Raw genomic sequence first — 25,170 nt, forward strand, 5'->3', positions numbered from 1 at the left:
ACTCACAGGGCACAAAACCTATGGTTCTATTATTTATTATCCCTAAAAGTGCTTCACACACTATATGTGTTTAAAAAAAATGTGCTGATTGAATTAAATTTATACAAAGCATTGCGGATATAGAACCTCAATTAAAAAGATGTTAAAATTGGAAAAAAATGAGTTATAGGAGCACCAACTAATTATTAGACTATAATGAGAAAAAAACTTATAGTAGGAAAACTAAGGGATTATGTGAAATTTGCACTTGATTCAAAAATTACTTTTGTCCCTCATTTTAAAAATACCATATATTAGCCAAGGGACATGAAAAAAGTTCAATTAAGAAAGCAGGAGAAAATGAACGTGAGCACTACTAATTTGGGAATTTTTAAAAAGAAAATCTTACATTTTCGCTCTAAGTTTTAGTTCACAACTTCCTATTGACCAGACACATGAATATATTAAAAGAAGTCATTTTCTTTTAAAACATGGAGGATATTTAACGGCTGCCTAAACAATCCTTTAACGAGAGATCCTGCATGTAAGCATAATTCTCAGAGCCAAAGTTGAACAAGTTTGTCCTGGGAAGAAAACTAAAAAGAGAGAACTTAAAAGTAATAAAGAACAGAGTTATTATGAAGCCAGGGATGTTTGTTTAGGACATCTCTCACCTCCATCACCTGCTTGATTTTAAAGTTTTATTACAATGATGTCTAACTGCTGTAAATATTTTCCCTACTAGGAAGAGGCACTGGATTTAAGTACTTTTTCTGAAATTTAATTTTTAAAATTCATTTATTCCTGTCCTTTAGCTTATAGGGCTTCTAAACATATCCCTAAAGGCTGTAGGAACCACAAGGAAGATTCTAAGGGAGTACAAAGAGCAGACCTTGCTCTGATCCAAGCCATGGGAGCCATCTTCCTTTCAATTAATTTACTTTGCCTTTATGAATTAAGAGTCTTTTAAGGAGGTTGACATTTCACTCATCTGAAAAAGCTTGGAATGTGACAGGAGAAAGGGAGGAGAAGTAAATCAAAGGGGTTAGCAATTTTCCAGATGCAATGTATTTTTCTTTTCTTTTCCACCAGAAATTTTAGAGAGCCTTCTGACATTTTAATTCCCTATGCAAAACCACAGTAGCAAAAAAATGCTTACGGCTTATATATCAAAAACAAACACGCACACATGTGCACTTGCATAAACCCGTGAAATAAAGATAAATTCAGGTTTGCTGCTCTTTTAACTGAAAATGTTTCATAATATAATCAAGCATAATGGGACATGTCAAAAAAAGTTTCTTTTAACGTATTTATTAGATGTTTCTGTGTACAGTTCAATCGACGCAACTTTAGTTTTTAAAAGCAGCAGTAGGTTTTGTAACTTACTTTTTTTCTACTGTGTGATACTAACTCGGTGCTGTGAGTCGGTGTTGGCTTTTTCACTGAATCGGTGCTGACTTTTTCATTTAAAAGATAGCATTTATAGAAACTATTCTCACGACTATATTTTAAATCACACCGGACTATTTCAGTTATCACCTTTAGCCACATGGTTTCAGGAAACTACGCCCAAATATTTCATGCAAATGCTGGCCATTTTAGAAGAGTTCTATTTCATGGGGTGGAAATTCACTAAAACATTGAGAGGTAAAAAAAAAAAAAAAAAATCTTTGAGGCCTGAAGATAAATTCTCAGCAACAGGGGATATGCCCATTGTGTCTTGGAGCCAGAGAGGGAGAAATAAGGGTCCACTCCCCGAAACACCCTGCTTCAATATTTACCTGACAGCTTTGGTATCTTGACATTTTCCCCAGTGCATTTCCTCCTTTATCAGATCTTATTTTACAAGGGATTTCTTGTTATACAGAACTGACATAAATCAATCTATAACAGAGGAATTTGTTTAATACATTTATTCTTTTAAGAAGTTGCATGATCGTATTTCATCGACTCGTACAATAGGAAAAAAAATTTACTACTAAAACAGAGTTTGTGGAGACTGATGGATGGTAAATCTATTTAGTCTTTTCAGAGGTTCATTCTTAGATTTTAATGTTAAATAATAACAACTATTCATTTAAGCTGGTCTCACTGTATATCTTGACCTTTAGCAATTCCGCACACAGCAGCTTATTGTGGTATCCTTTAAATATGAGAAATAGAATGTTTTACTTTGCCATTAAAAGAAAAATAAAAGAGTACTGTATGTTACATGGCCCATGAAATATTGGCAGTGTGCTCCTTGGCTTTCATTCGAAGAACTGCGATACTGGAAGACCTCCTTTCAAATTCTGGCTTTGTTTCAAATGCATGTCCATTGGTAGCCCCAGTAAGAAGAGAGTCAGTGAAAAAATTGTTGAGGGGCACGTGGCTGAACTGGTTCTGGTGGTTTGAAAACCCTGTGTAACTGGAATCTGTCCGAGGCGAGTGAGAATAAGGTGTCATGCAGGAGGAAGTGTCACGTGGTAACATGCATGAAGTAACCACAGAACCACCACTCGCATTTCCTGCCCACAAATTGTTCTGAATCTGGAATATATAAAACAACAAATATTACATTTACGCATTCTCACTTTTGTTCCCTTACATTTGTTAAGCAGTGTTGACTCAATTTTGTCAACTATGCATTGTTTGCTCCCATTGGGTGGTTTGTAATGACATTCTGAGTACCGAAAGTCATTACTAAAAAATAATTATTTGAAAGATTCTTCCGATCTGTTATACTGCCACAGATCACCAAAACCCACATACTTGACCACATAAAATACTCTCAAAACATGTCAATCTCTTGAGTATTCTTTTTATAGTCGTGATTTTTTAAATGAAATCTAGATTTAGTCATGATTCATGATAAATTCATGTGTTTACAAAAGCAGTTTAAAATACAGTTTTAAGTTTAAATATAGTTTTCATCCTTCTAAACTCAATGACACAATTGCATTTTTTTGAAGTTCTATAGTCGGACTCAGTGTGGCAGCTTTTGTTGGAAACCATTCCTGATATTTACTCTGTAGATATTTTTAATTAAACTCACTATTGGAAATGTTTACCCTTTCATTGCTTTTTATTTCCTATAATCTTAAATACATAGCTCTGTGAATATGAGCTATATATATATTTTTTAAACATTTTTTCTGTGCTTTATATGATATACTGAGGTTGCAACAGAATTGTGACATGTAAAATAATTTAAAATTCTAAAACACGACCATTACCAAATAACGAAAGCACAACTGAGAAAAATATGTTAGTATTAGCAAAAATATCATGAGTACAATTAAAGTACTATATATATTAAAGTACAATTAAGACTGAAAAGTAGGTTGTCACTTGTGCCCAGAAAATTCACATTTCTTAGTATTAAGGAAAAACAAACACAAATTTCTCTAAATTTACTAGCATGTAAAGGAGACACTAAATAGAATTTGTGTAATATGAGTTTTAAATAGGAGGTATCTTAGACCAACTATTAAAACAAAGAAAGGAAAAAAAAAAAAAGCCAGTGTTCACATGCATTACTGAGAAGCACAGAGAAAAATCATGTAAACATCAGGAGCTGAGGAAAATGAGACAGAGTTCAAGCCTTAGAAAACAAAATTTAAAAATTGCAACATTATTACAATATTGCAATATTATTACAAAAATGTGAACCACAATGGAGCAGTAATACCTATGTTTACCACATCTGGCTTCCTTTTTTAAAATCATGATAATTAGAATCATATCATCATTGTTTTTAACACATACACGAATAATGTTTGCTTATATTTATTTTTACGTAAAGATTCCAGTCTACTGCATATAACCTCTGGTGTCGTCTCCCAATACCCACGCTTAAATCTTCCTTTTTAAGACAACTTATTTTCAATTAATAGCATCACATGTTAATGAATCTTCTACATTGCACTGGTAGAGATGTTACTCTGTCACTCAAGAAAAGACTGCTTAACCAGTTTCAAACGTAAGGGAAAATCTGAACAGCTAATTTCATCTGTGAGTTGGGGCTTAAAGACTGGCACAATTCTCACTTCAGTGTTATTTTAGAAATATTTATATAAATATATTTATAAGCTGCTTTAAATATATGAAATTTGTGAGACATAGCTATAGATATATTTAATGATTTGCATATTTTATTAATCTTTAAGTCATCCTGGGCTATGTCGTTTTAATTTTGGCTGATCTACTAAACGTATCCCACGTTAGCCAAAATATAATGATTGGTGCCACTGATGGCTGAGTTATGTATCTCAAACCAACAAGAGGGACTGTTAATGTCATTACTCTGTCAACCTAGCTCTTCTAACTTGATCTGGGTGATTTTCCTCTGACATTCAATCAACCATTGTGCTACACTGCAAAACCCACAGTCACATGTCTGACAAAGGGGCTTTCAGGAAATGAAAGTGAACTTGCTTGCTTATTTTTGAAAAAATAAATGAAAGGCAAAATAGCGGTAGAGAAAGATTATTTACATTTTAAGTTTGTTAAAGGATTCCTCAATTTATACATAGTATTGTTGAAATTTATTATTAAAATCATCTACTCATATTCCAAAAGCATAGAAATATATTTAATAACTAGGTAAAAAAACAAAAGAAGAAGGAAAGTAAGGATGGTAAAGGCAAGGAAAGTTATCTATCAATGTAAATTAGGAAAGTTTTTTCTCCCTAAAATAATTCACATTAATCTACCTATAAGTTGAAAATAAATTCTCCAGTTTCCATGGCATGGACAGATATTTTTATTCTGATCAAAACTTCTTATCTGGATGTGATCAAACAAGTTAAATGTGTTACTTTTGGTGAAAGAATTTCTGGCATATAGAAAGAAGTGTTTTCTGAACAGAACAGACTGGTCAAGCAAGTTCCTACAGCAATATTTTAGTTGGATGTGAGAAGATACCCATGTAGTCCCATGGGTAGTGATAATGTGGCACATTTTTACTGGTATGTCCTATTTCCTGATCTCTCTCTCCTCCAGCCCATATCTTTCTTTCACTTAAAAATTGCTGGCAAGTCTTCATCTGACTTTAGGGTTTTAGTTGGTTTTGATAGTGAAAGTTAGATGCAAATCATAAAAGACAACATCCCCAGTGAATTGAGGTTTTGCTTCCTCTGAAGCATTCCCTCTGGATGATTAAACATCTGATGACAACAACCAAAATCATGCTCATGGTAGCTAACGGTTAGCACTGAATTACCACGTGCATGGTATTAGATGTACTGTGAAGATGTCTAATCATTTCTATACTCTAAAAGATGCTTCTTTGCTTTTAGTTCCCCCATTTTATAAAAGGTAAAACTATAAAACAGAGGGCGTAAGAACCTTCCACAAGATGTGTAACTCCAATGGCAGAGGTCAAATCTGAATCCAGAAAATCTTAAGAAATGCAACAATGATATAAAAACTAGTCTTATAAGTTGAAATTGGTTATTTACTTATTTGTCATCCTCACCTTGTGCGGGTTCACAGGCTCTATTCTCTAAAAGCAAAATCCCCGATGTTTGCTCATATTTTTTTCTTCATCCTTCAGCCTGACACAATACTGATAAGCACTTAATACAAATTTATTAAATGACTGAAAAATATCAAAGAATATGAAATTTGAACTGATCCATCTTGCAGGTGTAACCAAAATCTTATGGACAGTTTATGCTAATGTATCTAAATTTCATTTCCTAATTTGAGCTCTATAATCACTATTCTGTATAATCTTGATAATTATCATGAAAATTTCATCCCCGGACACTGTTGACTATATTTCCCTGGGTAGTTTTATTTTCCTATCAAGTACTTATTCCTCATCACAGATAGATCTTCTTGGAGATTGACTCATTAAGTATGGGGTGCAGCTTATGGGATCTGTATTAAAATAATGACAATGACAATAATACATGAATTCTGAAAATCACCTGGGATGAGGCAACACTATTAAAGTCCAACTTCTTTCCAAATGCAAAAACCCCTTGTACACTTTCAATTATATTTAGTTCCTGTGATAAGAAGCTCACCTCTTTAAAAATTTTTCACTGCCTTTTGGAGAGCTCTGTAAAAAGTGAGCTGTTACCTTCCTCTATCACTTCTATTTCTGTTCTTTAAAATGATGCAGAACAGGCAGCATCCTTCTTACATGTAAAAATCTTCAAATATCTTAGGCAATTATTACACGAGTCTTTTTTTCTTAAGCATTCCTCAAAGGCACTATTTGATCAAACAACAAAGCTGTTAGAGCTTGTGGTTGAATAAATCTTCCTGCTGTCAAGGTGAGCTCAGTCTATGGCCCCTCCATCCCTCCACCAATTCTATTCTTATACAAGTGGTCATTTTAAAAACATGTGCTCAAATCTACAAGTCATATTGTCTAAAACTGTACATATATTTCTTAACAGAGAAGCCACACAAAAGTCTCACCCACTCATTAGAAGAAATATTATACTTGCTGTTAGATTTTGCAATGTAAGAATCTATTTTATTTTTCCTAAATAGGATTACTACTTTTCTTTTTTGGACTATTTCAGAAACACCTCCAATGGTGGAGTTCAGCACCAAATAAATTTTAGGGTTTTTTTGTGGGCCTCTAACGGTATATTATTAAAGAGCTTCACAATCAGGAACACCATTATTAAATAATACTCACGTCCTTCTTTCCTGTGTGCCAAAAAAAAGAAGAAGACTGCCTTTACATTTTTTCTTCTTTATTGTGTTTAAAAGGAGTAGAAAACCTAAAAATATTCCATGTTTTAATGTGCTTCGCAACATTTTTAAAAAGTTCTAGGGGTGCGTTCAAAGCATCGTCCAGGGAACTTAGCCAACTGCATCCCATTAGCACAAATGGAGGTTCAGCTGACTTACTACACTCTACTTTGAACATTTGCCCCTTAATGTTTTTCTAATCAAATGAAAAGTTAACACTTAATTATTCCATGACTTTGAATTTAGGAGGAAAGTTGGTTTTTTTGTCTGATTCTTTCCAAATAGAAATAAAATTCATTCAACACTCATTTTTCTTCCAAGGAATTAAAAGTAATACACAGGAAAGAAAGGGTCAATATATGTATGCATTTTATACACACACACACACACACACACACATACATGAGTTCTTCACTGTGGATATATATTCATCATGAGTTGAAGTAATATGGTAAATAATGAATGAGAAATTATAAATCTCATTTACCTTCACCTTAGAAACTTGACATATTCTTTGTATAATCAAAACTACAAAGAAATTTTTAGTATACTAAACCTAGTGTACATTTCTAATATATTTGCTGATTTTATTATAGCAAGCAACTTTTCGTACTTTTAAAAAGCCTCTTAAAAGAAATGAAAGTTTGTTAGTCTTTCCATTAGCTATAAAGTACCATGATTTATAAAAACATCAAATAGTTCCATGACAGCATTATATATTCTATTTCCTAATGCTAGTGCTATTTAGAAGACACCACCCTATGGAATTTAATCTGGATCTAAGAGACACACTTAATAACATGAAATCATTGAGTAATAATCATTCTTTAATTTCAAAGCAACTCTAAAACTAACTAAATATTTTTCTACTAAAACAAGTTTATTTAACCTTATTCCTCTTCTATATATAGATGGCTCTTACTTGCCACCAATGTCCATATGTACACACATACACACACACACACACACACACACACACATCATGCTACACTCATACTACCCTCACACCATATGCCTACACACTTTCCTGCGGGCGGTAAAGTTTGCTTTAAAAGGACACAGATCAGGGATTCACAAAGAGGTATTTGTAATAACGTTTTAGCAATAGCTTCTTTGCAAGAAAATCCAAAAGTTGATTTTTGTTTTTCCTCTTTGAGAGAATGTTTACATTTATTGACCACTTTGTATATTATTCAATACTTACTATGTAGATTTATTACCACATTATTACTTCTATAATTTACTAGATTTTTTTATATGGTCTCTTTAAAAAATGCAAACATGACTTTCCTCAGAAGCAGTTTAATTTTTTAAGAGGCCATTATATTCTTTACTAGCATAACCCTCCCTTTAAAATTTAGGGTGATAAAATGTTAATAAGAATCATACACTTAGTAACTTGCAGATATTTTTAGCTATTGACTAATTTTAGGGTCCCATTAACTTTTCTACTAACTACATCAAGAAGTTACTGTCAGGGGCGCCTGGGTGGCAGAGCGGTTAAGCGTCTGCCTTCGGCTCAGGGCGTGATCCCGGCGTTATGGGATCGAGCCCCACGTCAGGCTCCTCCACTATGAGCCTGCTTCTTCCTCACCCACTCCCCCTGCTTGTGTTCCCTCTCTCGCTGGCTGTCTCTATCTCTGTCGGATAAATAAATAAAATCTTAAAAAAAAAAAAAAAAAAAAAGAAGTTACTGTCAGGGAGAAAGAATATAAATGTTTTTCTAAATAGTGAATTTGCTACCAGTGAGTAAGTCTCACTTGCTACCAGAGAATAAGTGAATAAGTTTCAAACACTGATACTTTGTCCATCTGGAAAAAAAAAAAGTCCCAATTAAGTTAATAGCGTTGTGAAAAGATTAACCTGTTTGGTTAATGTTTAGGTTCTACCTAAGACAGAAATAAGGGTACATTTTCATCAGTGCCTACTTATTAGCTATGATTTTCACATAAATAATTCAGATAACATATAATTATTAAGATTTTTTGGAATCAATTTACATTTCAAAAATATCAAAAGTATACCTTTTCAACATATAGTATCATTAAGCTGAAGTGATTAGAAATTATTTATCAGGAAAAGGTCATATATTAAATATTGGTTGCTACTTTGATTTTTTAAATAAAATTCCATCTTAGAAATATGTACAGAGATTTGGAACAAGAGTGAATCTTCCATTAAAAAATCACTGTAAGATATAACAATCATATGAGACTAAAAATCTGAGAAGAAAACTGCTTTACAGAAAAATAATTATATATATCTTTTTAGTGCAAAAATTAAGAGCACTAACCTTCATAAGATATGTTAATGTCTGGAAATTTTCAGAATGACATCACATAAATGTGTTTAAATTCTGCATCACTTAAATGCTTTTTGAAATATGTGCTCCAAGTCAAAAGTATAAGAAACATTAAGGACATTTTTTTCTCTTCTTTTAGTGTTGGATGTGTGCTTAAACTGTATGGTAATCATGATCATTAAAAAGACGTACAGGAAATCTCACTCTATATGCCTTAAAATGACACTTTTCAAACCAACTCACCTAAGGAGGGAATAAAGCAATAGCACTTAGGATTTGCTATTTTACTTATTATTCAGCAACAGTGATCAACATGGAGTCTTTTCCAATTAACTGTCACATTATTTTTCATGTATTTGAATACATGCATGATAGCCATTGTTGACAGCGCTTGATTCATTTCTAATGACACAATTCCCCAATTAAAACAAAATCCACAACTATAGGAAACAAAGGTTAAAATATAAATTAAGTTTTCCTTGTGAATTAATAACTTAAAATATAAATCCAATATGCAAATACTTTAATCTGCACAGGATATTTTTAAATTTAGAGGCTTAATAAATATGGCGAGCAAAAACTCTGAGTTAAAATATATCATAAGTTCACACTAGCAATAACAATGTGTGCTGCAGGTCTTAACCCAAGGTCTGTTGGCACAGACTTCTCAGGCTTAATTGCCCCTCTGCTTCTTTTCCATCCCCCGTAAGGTAGTTTTTATGTGTATAAGCAACAATAGCACTCTTCAATCATTTATTTTTACATATATATTTATTTTGGTAAACTACTCAATTTATTAATTTATTCTTTCCTCTTAAACTATAAAATACTCATGACCAATTCAGTTACATTCAATGCTTTAACAGCAATCACCTAGTAAAAGCAAAAAAAAAAAAAAAAAAAGCTAAGTTATTATTACTATGTAAAGTCAGTAAGTCATATTAAATAACTTGAATATCACATTTTTCAAAAAAATGTCTATATTCATATTCTAAGATATGAATGCACTTTGCTTCTTTTGCAGGATATTTTTTTTAATCTCTGTAAAGTGTTTGTATTTTCAACAAAATAAAAATTATTCCCTCTTTGTGTCTAGCTGCGTCTTCACTTAATTGATGGTACATGTAACTTATATATATATGTATATATACTTTACATATATATGAAATATTTTACATATATATGAAATATTCTTATACAAATCGTTATATAACTTGTATATATTTTTATACACTTAACTAAATTAGCAATTTTATATCAATATGATTTGTTGACCCAGTGATGTTAATATTTTTGTCCTCCATTGATCCTAAGAGAAGGTTCACTGTATCACTATGGGACCATTTAAATTGGTTGTCTCATAGATATGAGAATATTTATTATACAATGCATCAAGTATAGCAACATTTACTAACATTTAAAAAAGATTTTTGGTTATTTATTTACTGTTTCAGACGCCTTTAAATTGCTAAACCACAGTGGTTGAAGGAGTCAAGTTCCATATTCTTTATTTAGCTTAAGTAAATGTAAACTTTAAGATTAGTACAGAAACTGACGCTAGACTTAAGAAGGGCAGAACAATATTTTCACAATCACTGTCTTACAGAAATGTTAACATTTCCTTTAAAAAAAACTGTATAATTACAATGCTTGAAACAGAATTTGTTAAACTAGAAATGTTGTACAGCTTGCATCTGTGTTTTAAATTACTCCAATGACTACAAATTATTTATAACTTGAATCCAACCTTTGGTACGTTCAAACTCCAAATGGCATATATTTATTAAGTCATCAATTAAACAACAGAAAGCAAGACACTGCATGGGTCCCCTTGTATATTACGTAAACATAAATTTAGTTATGATTCTCACTATATACTGAGCAAAACCCCATGAAAAATTTTGGTGGGAAACAACTTCAAACCTTTTAAATTTTTTTGATGAAAATATTTTCTTCATGAGAAAATAATTTTGGTGGATTTAGAATATACTCAAACATTCCTTAAATTACCATATTTGGTTGTCCCAATTTAAAGAGGAAAGTACATTTAACTAAATTTGATCTTTCCGTAGACCCTTAAATAGTGAATTTACTCAAAAATTGGATTAGCTTCAATGCTACAATAACAGAACATTCCCACCACTTAGCGACCTCTCTACTGTAGAATCAATAATGACTAATGGCTATTACAGGGTTGTTACTATTTACTGAGCACTCATTATGTCCCGAGCAATGTCCTAAGTACTTTGCAGAAACTGTTGCTTCTAATCTTCACAAACGTCCTATGAACTTTTATACCCATTTTACAAATGAGGAGAAATATGCCTAGAAGTTAATTCATTCGCCAAAGGTCTAAAATCTATTAAGTAGCAGAGTCAGGATCTGAACCCACAACTCCCTGGCTGTGAAGCCCATAGTCAAACATGAACACCTAGCCCTCCGCAAGTCCCATGACTTCGCTCCACAGACTGTTTGGAAATCAATTTAGTCCTCTCAATGACAGAAAAAGCATTTAGGATGATGAGATCCACACCACCCACTCTAGCACCAATAATATCTCCATTTTACAACGAAAGAATCTGAAGATCAAGGAAGTCAGGAGACTTACCCAACATCACCCAGCAAGTAAACGATAAAGTCGATGCACATGTGATCTGAGCCAAACCTAAGGGCATGAAACTAGAGTTTCTGGTAAGAACAAAGGCTGGCTATAATCCTCCAGAGAATGTTTATACCTTGAAAGATATTTTATTCAACAGAATAATTATTTAAAGAAATGCTCTGGTCTTCATAAATTAGAAATAAATTAGAATCTACTCGATAGATGCTTGCTTTTTCAACTCAAAGACAAAAGTATATAGGTCTTTTTGGTCTGCTGGGTGTAGGCTGCATCAAGAAGTATCTGCAGAATTTGGTACGAATATCACCTGGTTCAAAATCTGACCAAAAAGCAAGAGATTCTGTCTGGATGGTTTACATAACCCTCGTGCCTCAAACAGTACCTAGCATGTATTTGTTGACTAAAATGCAAATAACTCTGGAAAAAAAAAATAAGTCGAAAGCGTTCTGCAAAATCTTCGTGATCTATTTCTTCCAACAGAGGAAGAAACTGAGACTCAGAGAGAGAAAGTTAATTGCTGAGGCCCCCAGAGACGGTTCACAGCAGAGATTCAGAAATCATCTGTTTTAACTGAAAATTGGTTAATTTGGGGTTCCTAACATATTCCAGAATGTTGACGTGAAACGGCTTTTTTCCACATCTCTTCGGTGTATACATAATTTGCTAGATACTGTTGTAATACGAAGTTAAGAACTCTAAAGCATGAGTGCTTTAGAGTGTAAACGGGGCGGCAGACGCTGGGTAAGCTCCACCACTAGTCAGTGAAGAAGTGATGTGCTGATTGAGGGAGAACTGAGGGAAGGTTTCCTGGAGGAAACACAGGTTAGGGGACGGGGGGGGGGGGGGGGGGGGGGGGGGGGGAATTCAAGACAGAGGATCAGATTCAGCTCAGCACAGGGACTAGATGGAGCGCATGACTGTTGTTTGGAAGGTCATGTCATGGAGAGCATCAGGTAGGCTAGTTTCATTTAGCTAAATCATGGTGCTGCCAGATGACAACTGATACATCGCGAGCCAAAATAAAGGGCTTTTAAAAAACAGACACTATTTTTCAGTACATCAAAATGTACGACCTTAAAGTGTATTACTATTGACATCTCTCCTCTCACTGCTTGCTTGCTATCAAATATGAACAAGCTTAAAAAGAGAATACCCGAACACAGTCTAAAAGTGTCTACATTTTTTTAAATGCTTTATAGCATTATTTTATACATTTAAAAAATGAAAGCACGTTTGCTCTCCAAAGTGATTTGGTGTTTTTAGGGTCAAAATTGAAATATTTCATGGCTCAGGGATGCTGCGTAAAGAGCTCTGAACCCCTGTACTCAGAAAACCTGGACTTAAATTCACTGAGTTAATGGCTGTCAGAAAGAAGCCTGGCTTAAAAACAAGCCCTCAACTGGTAGGTTTTAATTCTACCAGTAGGGCTGTTGTTACTATTTGGTAATGAGAGCAATGGAAACAAAGTATTTAGAAGACTTTAGAAAATATTAATTACTATTCATAAATAAACTTATATGTTATATATAGATACTTTTATAGCTGGCAAGATTATTATTCACATTGAGCAGACCTGAGGAGATCATTTTCTCAACCATTCCTGTTTTTCATGTATTTCTGTGTATGCTGTTGTTTTCCTGCCAAATTGTTAATTCTTCATTTCTATCCTGTTTCTGGTTTTCTAGTTTCCAACTTTTTGGTAATTAATATTTTTTTTCTGTAATTAGTAACAGTAACCAAGCTCAGTAACCAAGGGTCTGACTGTACTGGGTTGCTGGATTCTGTTTTGGTTCCTATTTTTCTGATTGTAATTTCTATTTTCAAGACACATGCTTAAGAAAAAGTTTCCTTTAGGCTGAAGTTTGAGAGACATGATCTTGGCATAATTATTTCTTCAAAATAAAAAAAAAATCACCCACATATTTTTAAGTTAAAATGGAATTTTCCTGACTCTATCCAATACCCACAGTGGGGAGTGAGAGACACTTGGTTTCAGTATTTTTGGCAACCAAACATTTAATGACTTACCAATATAAAAAATTACTATGGATTTTACAGTATTGATTTTATTATTGTTGATGAATTATACTGTCAAAATAACTTCAAAAACAATAACTTCAACATGTGATGCCTGTGTTGCCATACTTAAATTAAGAGTTGGTATAACGAATGTACATAAATTATGGAGAAACCACAGGGAGAATTAGTGCAAAATTCCCATGATTTGTGAGGGGAAATTTGTAAATGAGTCCTTTTTTGGAGTGGAAAAGACTATTGACTGTATAATTCAATTGTACCATCTCCCTTCCTGCTTGAGCTGCTTAGTGGGTCACCCCAGTGTGTTAACTGACAATCTCAAAAGCTAGGAGGCACAATAACATGATGGCAAGATAATCCCAGGAGAAAAGCATGACTAAGAGTATGTTAAGTTACACTGAGCTCTTATAAAGAGCTTAGTTTGTGCCAGGCACTATTCTAAATATTCTACGTTGCACTGAAGAGGAGAGGGAAGTTAGAGATAAGACAACCACCAGCAGGGCACAGGGAAGTGGGGGAAACACACACACACACACACACACACACACACACACACACACACACACACACCAAGGGAAAAGGGAAATGGGGTTTCCAAGGAAAGCAACGAAGACTGAAATAAAAAGGTGCCAAAAACAGTATGTTGTAAGTAGTAAGATGGTATAAAGTCCATTTGAAAAGAGTTCATTAATTTGTAACTTTATTTCTAAGTTCGTCACGGTGAAGTGGTTCACACTTATATAAAGTCCACGCCAATATACGCCATCTTGGTCCTTTCCGTTGTTATTTCACTGGCTCTGAGTATAGTTTCCACTCCCCTGAACTAAACCGCAGACTTGAATAATGCCACTTAGGCCTTACCTTTGCTATTCATTTATTAATTATTCGATCTTTTCAACATAGTCGTTGGGAGAGACAGTCTATTGTATGGGTTAAGATCTTGCACGTGGGAGCCAGACTGCCTGTGATGAGATCCCTACCAGTGAAGATAAGTAAATATCTCCCCTCTCTGTGCTTCAGTTTCCTCATATGGGAAATGAGCATAACTAATTAATAACACCTACTGCATAAGATCATGGGAAGGATGAAACGAGTTACCACATGCAACCTGCTTAAAACACTGCCTGATACAGTAAGGGCTATGGCTGTGTTCACAACTACAAAACCACTCCAGAGCTGCTCTCATGGAATCTAGAGCCTACCACGGAGACCTCCTCAGAGTACTATGTTCAGAACTCAAACACGACACTCAAAACTACTCGCTGAATAAAAGCTCATTGGCCCTGTGATGGTAAATAACAGAGTATATATATATACATGCTTTTAAACTGGAGGAAAAAATAAAGGAACTACTTTAAGATCAATTTTTAAGAGTAAGAAAAAACACGGTTCTTCTGATGGCAGGTATGGACATTTATTCAAAGGTCTGCCGTCCAGCAGATCACAGCGGCGAGGCTTAGCTGCGGCAGCCCACCATAGGCTGGCCCATGAGGAAGCACTCCTGTGATCACGGGCCAATTCCTTACCTCCCACGGCTTTCGTTTCCTAACGTTTAAAAGGACTGAACTAGGTGATCTCTAAGGCTTTTACTCACATATAACGTTACATTAATAAATTTGTAGAATTTGTCTGGAAGGGTGAAGGTCTCAAAATAGGTTTTTAAGAATCATAAAAGGCATCAGAATATAAGGATGAACAAAACGAAAGGACTGGATTCATGCTCACAGGGTATGAACTTAGAGTTGAAGAAAATGAATACCCTTAAGTTTGGGGGTGGCGAAGATTTGGTTACTGGACTGTCAAGCTATTCCCCCAGCATATATGTTACATATTTGTTTTCAAAATGGTCTGTAACAATGCATATCCTTAAACAGTAAGGAATGAAACAAATGTCTTGTTCCTTATCATGTACCAACTACAGTTCCAAATACTATAACTCGGTAATAGGAAAAATTACTGTCCAATTCAAAAGATAAAACGTATTTTATTTACATGCATTACAAAGTTGTGAGAAAGAAAAAATAAGGCCTCTAAATTAAAAGGAAAAAATGAGAAGAAAACGAATTTTTAAATGCTCTTTAAAATGAGGTGAGAGTTCCCATTATAAAGGGGTGGATGTGTTTTTTAATGTGACAAATTGTTTCAGTGATCTCCAGTACTAAGCCAATGTATGTTTTAAGTAACCAAGGGCTAAATGTCTCCTTAAAACAATGAGTAACTTCAAAGCTGGAAAGACAACATAGGAAAAGGGAGATTTTTAAGTGGAACTGAAGGTTTCATAGACCACACCAGACACTGGGTTAGGGAATAGTTCATAAAACATTAGCCACAGAGACAGCACGCCAAGCAATGCTTTATTTATTTTGAAAAGTTAACAAAGGAAACAAGTCTGAATAGCTAAAATGTAGACTAATTAAAAGGCTTATGCTATGAATGATGCTACTTTAGCTTTTGCAATGTGTAACAAGGAAGGGACCTAAAATATTTTTGAACAAATGGCTCTAAAAGAAAATAATAACAAAATAAATATTCTAGTAAAATAAACATCTAACAAACATGCAAAAAGTCTCCTGGAGGTTAAAATTTTCATTCTCTACTATTGTATTAGATATAATAAAGCCAATAATAATAGCCCTTTTAAGAATATACAAACCACATCTATTTTTCACGGTCAGTATTCTGTGAAGTTTACCATACCTGTGGATAGCTGTCAGTCCTTGGCAAAACTGATATATCATAGGTGGCAGCGAAGTGGCTTTTAGCTTGTTGTATTTGGCCATAACGTTCCCTTTTTCTCCACTTGGCCCTTCGATTTTGAAACCAAACCTAATTTTTTTAAAAAGTAGAATTTTAGCTGAGGAATATGTGAAAATGCAATGGTGATGTTAAAAGACACAGCTCAGAAACAACAAACCAGGTCAACAAAATCACTAAGAAAGAAATTTATGTCACAAAAGTATCCACAAATTTTACTTTCTATTTCACCCTGATAAGTGCTATGTTCATGAGGCAATATAAATTAATAGAAAAGGAGGAAATACTTTAAAAAATTATTTAATATGTCTCAGCCTCTGGTTTTTTTTTTTTTTTTCATTTTGGAAAATAAAAAGGAATTAGATTATAGGATTTTGAAGACTCCTTTTGTCTCCAAATTATCATAGATAATCCTCTTCTCAGAGAATGCTGCAAATCTGGAAGACATTCATGACTTTTTAGTTTGGGGTTATGCACATAATATTAACCCAGCCAAACTATAACCAAATTAGTATCTGGGTCTGTCAAAAACAATTATCTTTAGAACATGTCACAAAGTGAAGACTGTGCTGGGTTGTACCCATACTTAGATAATCTTAGAAAAATTTAAACACAAAGATTACATCCAAACATGTGGCACTGGCAGAAATATCATGATTATTTAGAAACTGAAAGTATTAAGATTACCTATTATATTGAGCATGATAAAGACTCTAGGTAAAATGGAACCATCTGAAATCGAACTCTGGTTTTAAAATACACAAATGTGCTTATTACATCAATTACACCACTTATAATACTTATCTTCCCTTATAGGAAATGCTCAGAAATCTCCAAATCATTTCTCCAATATAACAGACTTACAGGTATAAATAAGATAAATGGGAAGGTATAACCAAGTTCAAGTAAGCCTGTGAGTTACTTCAGCCCTACAGAATCCCTAAGCTTCCATCCAGATTTCTTTATTTCTATATTAATAATATTTATCATAACAGCCATCTTCCTCAGAGGGTTAAATAATCACTAATTCACACCTGGAGCTCCCCAGAATCTTCACTTTAATATTTTAATGAACTAAAGGGAGACACAAAACATTATATTCAGTATGTGTTATTTGGTATTTTTGAGTAGACATTTCACGAGCAGCTGTCAGGAGGCTCTTCAGTCCCTACAGAACTCTGTTCAGAATACAAAATACTTACAAAAGAAGCCGGAAATCACATAGAGAAGTGCAGATTGTTAAAACTGTTAAAACTTACTTGAAATGTTTACTCCTTTCATATTTAATTGTAATCTTCTCTATCTCTACCATCACACTTACGGATACATACTAAGCCTCAGTTCAATGTGCAAGCACGTACTGCATATTTAAGGAGGCACTTTAAAGAGTTTCCAGCAATTAAAATATGGCAAAGAGAGCTACCTGGTCAGTATGGTTTCTTAGAACACTGTTGGTAAAGGTGTATTGCACATAATGACCAGGGCCCAAAACAATATCAACAACAAACCAAAACAGATTTTCTTCCTATCTTCACAGGCACTAGGAGCATAGTAAGGAAATTTAGTAATGAGGTTTTCTTGTGTTTTTTTTTATAGAGAAAAAAGAGCTTTACAATCTCCTTAAAATAGGTATGAATTACCACTCTGATATGAAAAGCCAGAAAGAGAAAACCTGAGTAAATTAGGTTCAGGTTGGCTCTCGTGCATGTTTTTAGACAAAAATTAATCAGGAGTTGATGACACGTTAAGGCGAAAACATCCATTGTGCGCAGCTGATCATTCTATGTGTAAACATATTTTCTATGGTTACAAGTATAACTAATTCAAATATATGAACACAAGGCAAAAAATAAAAATAAAACAACAGACACACGGGGCTGATGTTAACACTTGACAATTCTAAAATTCTTCACTAGCATCAACTTTCTGTATATTTACTTCCTGAATTAAAATAAAGTAACTATTCGCCTCCAGAAGCTAAAGAAAAATCCTGCTGCTTGGTATTCCCACGCCACCAAATGTTGCCTTTAATGATGAAACAGCCTTACAATGGCTTAATCTTCAGAAGAAATATTACTCTCAGGACAAAATTCTTCACTATCTTATTCATTTCTCTATTTTCCTACTGTATGGGAATTGCAAACTCCAATATTCTCCTGTTTAGCGTGGTAAAAACACACAAAGAAACAGGCTATTCCCTGAGATTGTTACTTGAAAACTAATAAAATGTAGTTTTAGAATAGCAACTCTAGTAAAAATAAAATATGCCTAAGAGATAGAATTTTACCTAATATAATTTTTTCAAATGATCTTTAAAAATTCAGTATATTGTGCCATCCAATTTGATAATTTGAATATGACTTATAAATATAATTGAGTATATCTTTTAAAATTACTTCAAGATAATTATTTCTATTGCCTCTGCAAAGAGGCATAGCTATCTACATTTAAAAGTTAAAATGGAATGGCCAGGCAACTATTAGAGCTAGAAAAATTATAAGTGAGCTATACGATCTTTCTTCATACACAGTGAAAATAAGTTATGGTATATAGAACAATTGGGGATTTGTGAGATTGTTTCATTTTTTTTCTTCGTTTTATTATAACCCCAATCTCAAGAAAATTATAGATCTATGGGCCATCACACAAATAACTTACCAATACCTGGTATGTAACCTAAAAAGAACCTTAATAGCTGATAAAATAGAAAAAAAATAAAATGAATGTATTAGTAAATAGATAGCTATGATTCTGTTTTTGCCCTTCAAAAATTAATTTTTAAATTAGAGATATTTATGATATTCTCTTTCTTTAAATAATCATTAATTTGTATGCCTATGTAATAAGTGAAGTGTTCTTTTATGTTTTTGTGTGATTAAATCATTTGCAAGGAAAAAGAAATTTTAGTAACCCACATGCATATAATACCTAGTGCTGGATCTTTAGTTGGAGAATCGGTTTCTTCTGTTGTGGCAAAATGCAACCATTGAATTATTCTACCAGTATCTCCCCTTCCCAACACACACCCAAGGCCTTCATTTGGCTCCTACCTGCACCCTGGCCTCCGTGAGCTCTGTCCTCAGAGCAAGCTGTTCTCTGACGTATACATCCGGGTAATGGGTTTTCTGAAAGACCTTCTCCAGCTCCTCCAGCTGCAGGCTGGTGAAGGTGGTTCGGTGTCTCCGCTTCTTACTGCTGGAGACGTTGCTGTCACATTTATCCCCAAGTTCATCCAGTTCTCCCTTTTCTGGCATCCCTTTCACGGGAGACATCCGGAGACTGTTACAGTTGTCCATAGCTCTATTTAGTTCGGTGTGAAGAGGCTGTCCTTCTACTTTAGTGATCCCATAGTTCACTGTACCCAGAGGGGGGAAAACAACAGTTCTCAGGACTGAGAAACATTTCAATGAAGAAATTAAGTTGAGGTAATGTAGAGCATCAGGAAAGCGGTCTGCAAATGATTTATTGTGCCAGTATTAATTCAAACACCACATCGTGTACTATTATTAGTCCACTTTGGGAAGGCTTAAGGCCATTTTAAAATGTGCACATGGAACTCACATAATTTGCCAGATTTATTTATACAGGGCTAATGTAATGCTTACGCACATAATTTATAATCAAGATGATCAAATTAAAAGATGCTCTAGATTTTTAAAAAATTGAGCCTAATTTTTGAAAAAATGAACCAAATTTAAGGTAAATGATGTATGTCTTTATTCACAGCAGACAAAATCGAGCTACTTACATGGCTCAAGAAAGACATTTCAATTTTAAAAACTGAAAAATTTCAATTTTAAAAATATCTGTAAACCCAAATCCAAACTCTTCCTAAAAGTTATCTTCCTGCTCCACGCAAAATGTATGGACTACAGGTTTAAGATATGGTTTTATTTCTACTATATTTTGAATATTTAGACTGTATATTCATGTCTGCTTTTTAATCTTTTTTTTTTTTCCAAAAAGTGATCTACTAAATTAATGACTTTCATATCAGTTTCTGGAAGTGCTTCTTATAGAACAGAATAAGATTTACATAGACTTCTTTAGTGTAAAAACTCACTTGCAGTTCTTCCTAAATAGGTTGTATTTATGTTTAACTCATGTAATATGTTTTAAGACAGAAAGCTTTATTTTTCCCTAAAGCAGAGATATTAAAACATCCATCAAAAGATTACAAAAGATGTCATCTTCCATTCTGCTTAGGGGTGTTTTACTTTCAGTGATTTCCTCCAGATCTGATGGCATGTTTGCAATATGATATAAAACAAAATCTATCATATGGGGCCACACACACACACACACACACACACACACACAAATGCAATGGATGCATATAATGAAATTGGAAAGAGTTTTTGAAAAAGTAAAGTGAACCCACCAGAACAATAATTTCCAATGAAATGCCATCCTTTTTTTGTTTTTATCTGTTTTTAAATTCTCTCATAACGTATTTTAGCAACTGCTCTAGTCATTACAGCAACGTTTTGAACTTTAAGACCTACAATAACTTAAATGCCTAATATCTTTTATGCAAAAGATGTGATGTAAAACTAGATATAAAGAAGAGCCATGACTGGTTAACAATACGGTTTTGTCTTGGGCAGAGTTAAATGGGGAACTTCGGTAATTAGGGATGGGGGAGGGGAAGCAGCCGTGAGGCTAAGGGCATCTCGGCAGAAAGACAGGAGCTTTCCTAAATTTAGCGAACTGCTGCCTACATTCATCTTACTTAATACTTTCCTATTAAAATTCATCCTAAAAATGTGATGTTCGTTAAAAAGTTGTTAAGGTATCAAAAAGCACCTATTTCTCTTCTTATTTTGGATGCCCGACAATTTAAAATAGGATGTAGTCCTATCCAGCAGTAACACAGGACATCGGAGAATCTTTTTTTTTAAATCCTGTCCATTCGAGTAACTTTACGTATACATTATAAGAATTCCAAAAATAAAGATACTGCAGTCTGAAATACAACCAGAAAGCCAAAAATTGAGCATATTAAAAATAAAAATTAATTGCGTGTGTCTTCCTACATCAATGACTGAAAACGATTTAACTGATTTTCTCTGTCGTTCCCACCTATATTTTTGGCTCAACCTTGCAAGTCAAAAGTAATTTGCAATGCTGAGTAAGTAAAATATACGAGATGGTTTTTTAAAAAACTTAACTGTGTACAAAGTATTTAGAAAATGAGCCCCTATGAGTCAGTATCTTGCCAGATTTTGACCCTCCATTAAAACAGGGGGCGGGAAGCTTGTTGTAAATATTTCACACTTAATTCGTTTGTTATTTTAAAGCAACCCGCTCCTTACAGCTTAACTGTGGAATATATACAATGATAAGGAAAAGTCCTCTTGGAATTGTAAACTTGCTTTAGCTGTCGCGATCTAAAAAAATAGGTTTGTATTGGGTTACAAGATAGAAAAGATAGATGGTTTGTTTTGATAACATTTTGACTTTGAGATACTTGGCCTTTCAAAGTTGAAGATTTCACCCAGAAGCATTCCGAGAAAGGGTCCTTAGGTGACTTTTAATGTGGAGTCAGAGAAATAGACAGTACAGAGTTCGGGAGTGAGTGCTTCTATTGGGATTCTTTACCCGAAGCTATTGAAAATGATTTGGTGTTTAGCAAAAATTTATGTGTGCTGTATTGCAAACCCAAAGAATCCGAAATCACAACTTCGCACAAGCTAATCTAGCAATCTTCCAACTTCACAAAATTCCGCTACGTCTTAGAAAACTTTCTTTAAAAGGTTTTTCACCTAAAGGAACTCAAAGTTTTCTTATTCGTGACGACAGTGACGTCCTCTAACGAGCTATGATCGATTTCAGCTCCTTCTCCGGGGGCAGCGCGTCGGGCTCACAGAGGAAGCGCGCTGTCTTGACTCAATTACACTCTATTTACCGCCCTATCAGTTTACGCCTGGGTCCTAGATAGCGGGAGTCCGGGACCCAGGAGCGACTGCATTCGACCGCTTAAAGAGAACCGCGCGGAGGCAATCCGGTGCCTAGTCCTTCCTTTGCCCCTCAAAGTCGGCTGCAGCCAAAACACCGCTCCTTAAAACGCTCACTGTTCCATTGCCTTCCTCCGCCCTCCGGGCTCTCTCGCTCCCCCTTTCCTTCCTTCCTTTCTTCCTTCCTTCCTCCCCGCCTGCCTGTCCCGACACGTCCCCGCACTTAGGGTTTGCGGAAGGGTGGCCGAGCCTCGGGCAGGCGACTCACCGCTGCTCTCCTGACAGGGCGAGGCTCTCTCCAGGCGCACGTGATGCTCCGCGCGGGGCAGGGGCCCGAAGGCCTGCACGCATTTGCCCGCCGACGCTTTGCTGTAAAAGGACTCATTGTCCAGCGTCTCCATAACGTGCTCCAATGCGCCTCCTGCGCCCATGTAGAAGTCACTGTTTTTACTCGGCGGGCTCTTGAGGGCAAACTTCTCGCTCAGAAACTCCATAATCCTGGAAGGCTGTTGCGGAGCTCCTGGGGCACGGAGGCTGGAGAGCGCTGGGGGGAGGGAGCAAGTGGGCGGGAGAAGGGAGGGCGGAGGAGGGAAGGGGAAGCGAGCGCTGCGGCGCCGGGAGCTGCCCGGCTCCGAGCCCTATAATACGTCCCGGCTGGAAAGGGGGCACCCGAAGTTGCTTTTATATCTTGAAACTCAGCTGGGCTCTTCGGGCATCCTCCCAGTTCTAATGAATATGAAAATAGGCAGGCGACTAACTCCACCCCGGGTCCCCCTCCGCCCCCACCCCACCCCCACCTTCCCCCACTTACCCGGGTAGGGCGCGTCCAGGCCTAGGTTAGACAGACAACTCCATTTCAGACAAATGCCAGGAGGGACGAGGCCCCGACACCCAGAAACATTGTCGCCGCGACAGTGGACTGGCATTTCGGCAGAGCTTGGTGAGATCGCAAAGCACTTAACCCTCCACTCCCCGCTCTCTGCGCCCTTCCGGGCCGCGCGGCCGACACCCGGTCCCCACCCCGCCCCCACGCCGGCCACTCACTACCAGAAAGATTTAGAGGCGTCTTAAGACCTTGAAAGGAAGTATTACTCTAAAGGGCTTTTATTTCATCCGTAAATCGTTTATGTGGAAGATCCACATTAACCCGAATCCCAAGAAGCCAGATACATTGGCAGTTCTTTAGTGGGTCGGCCGCGGTGGAGGGGCCGCTTCTGCTTCCAACCCGGAGGAGCTCGGCGTCCTGGCGCTCTCGGCGCTTATGAGCCCTTGGCCTTTCCTTTCTTTCTGGAATGCCGCGGCGTGTGGACATGCTTGTGATGGGTGGGAGAGGGAAGCTGAACAAGAGGCATTGAAAGCATTATGCCAATACCCATCTATTTCCTCACTCTCCTCCCAACGCTCCCTTTGGTCCACTATTTAATCTTTCGATCCAGATTATTTTAGGAAAACCTGTTAGGAAAAGTGCCTCCTACAAAGGGCCCTTAGTATAGGCCAGAGGGAGGCTCGTTACACAAAAGGCTTACGAAAGAGGAAGGCTTTCAGCGTGGTTTTTAAAACAATTATTTTTAAAGAGTGGCGGTGGAGTTACCGTGAACAGCGCGTGCCGGGAGCGAAGCGGCGTTTTGGGCGCCGGCAAGGCCTGGGCCTGGGTTTGGGCCCGGGGAAGGGCGGGGGGGGGGGATGCTAGGATGGGCGGGGAGCTGGTTGCTCCCTGAGGGCAGGGCAGCGCTGCGGGGTTGAAATCCCCTTTGAGTGGCTTTGGGGTGGACTCTGGCTTTCGAGAAGCCCGCGGCGTCTAGGGGAAGTGTGTACAGTGCCCTGGGCACGAAAAGGCAGCCATTTGCAACAGGCTCTTGAGCTGGCAAATTTGGTGAAAAGCTCCCACAATTTGAGGACTATGGACTGCACCTTCCCCGGAAGGACTCCGTTCGAGGGTCCTGACCGCCTTTCTCGCACAGGCCTTCGCAGCGCCCGTCGCGCTTCCCCAGGCCAGCCTGGCAACGTCGCCACGGCTTTGCGCACGCTGCGCAGCCCCGACTCTGCGAGTGGTGAGGCCAGGCCTAACTCCGGCAGGCATCCGGGTGGGTTTGGGAATTTCCAGCCTCTTGCGGCCTTGGCTGGCTCCCGCCCCCTGGTAGACCCTCTTCGAGGCCAGGACAGGCCCGCAGCCTCGGAGGAACAACCGTGGAGCTCTGCGCACCTCTGAGGAGCTCCTTGGTTAGCACTGCCCTAGAAGCAGGCCGGCCGGGAACACCAGATCCGGGAGAACGGAGCCCGGGCGGCCGGGAGTAGCAGCTTCTGTGCGCCCAGGATCTTTCTCCCGAGAGGGGGCTGGGGGCACCAGCTCAGTTCACGTGGCGCCGCGCTCAGCGTGGCCTGGAGCGCGCTGTCCGGTTCTCGAGAGCTGACGCTATTCCTGGCATTACATAGCTTTTGCTGTCTTCTTACTATCTCCCGAGCCCTGCAGCCGGCACCAACAGCGAACTGTTAAATCTCAAGGGGGCGCGGTCAAAGAAAAACTTGCCCGGGACAGCGCTCCGGGAGATAGCCGGACTGAATCGAGACGCGGGAACAACCCTGGCATCAGCGGCTGGAGGGGGAAAAACCAAAAACCCACCCACCCAACCAACCAACAACAACAACAAAAGAAACGCTGGCGGGAGGGTAGTCCAGGCGTCCCGACCACGCTTAAGGCCGAGTAGCAGCCATGTGCTTCCTGGGCACTCTAGCTAGTTTCCCAGCTGCCCCTGACAGAAAGTTGGGTGTCCAGTTATCCACGCATTTCTGCGTGGGGTGATGATTTTTTTATTCTCCCCTAG

At 36.9% G+C, this 25,170-nt stretch overlaps 1 protein-coding gene across 1 annotated transcript; it reads right to left on the reverse strand.

Moving 5' to 3' along the window:
- Positions 1-1,294: 1,294 nt before the first annotated feature.
- Positions 1,295-23,364, reverse strand: ALX1 (ALX homeobox 1). The gene is made up of 5 exons (XM_045780039.2): positions 23,160-23,364; positions 22,617-22,892; positions 19,442-19,746; positions 16,335-16,463; positions 1,295-2,511 (listed from the first exon to the last, which is right to left on the reverse strand). The coding sequence occupies exons 1-5, from the start codon at positions 23,272-23,274 to the stop codon at positions 2,191-2,193; spliced, it is 1,146 nt and encodes a 381-aa protein (XP_045635995.1). The 5' UTR covers positions 23,275-23,364; the 3' UTR covers positions 1,295-2,190.
- Positions 23,365-25,170: the final 1,806 nt, after the last annotated feature.

Source organism: Ursus americanus, chromosome 17, assembly GCF_024610735.1.
Source record: "Ursus americanus isolate L20-20 chromosome 17, mUrsAme1.1.p, whole genome shotgun sequence".
Lineage (NCBI taxonomy): Eukaryota > Metazoa > Chordata > Mammalia > Carnivora > Ursidae > Ursus > Ursus americanus.

Coding starts and splice junctions, on each gene's coding strand:
- ALX1 (XM_045780039.2), bottom strand. CDS start 23,274: ATGCCAGTCCACTGTCGCGGCGACAATGTTTCTGGGTGTCGGGGCCTC. Junction 19,747..22,616: donor GCCCTGTCAGGAGAGCAGCG/GTGAGTCGCCTG, acceptor CTCTGGGTACAG/TGAACTATGGGATCACTAAA. Junction 16,464..19,441: donor TCACGGAGGCCAGGGTGCAG/GTAGGAGCCAAA, acceptor TAAAAAAATTAG/GTTTGGTTTCAAAATCGAAG.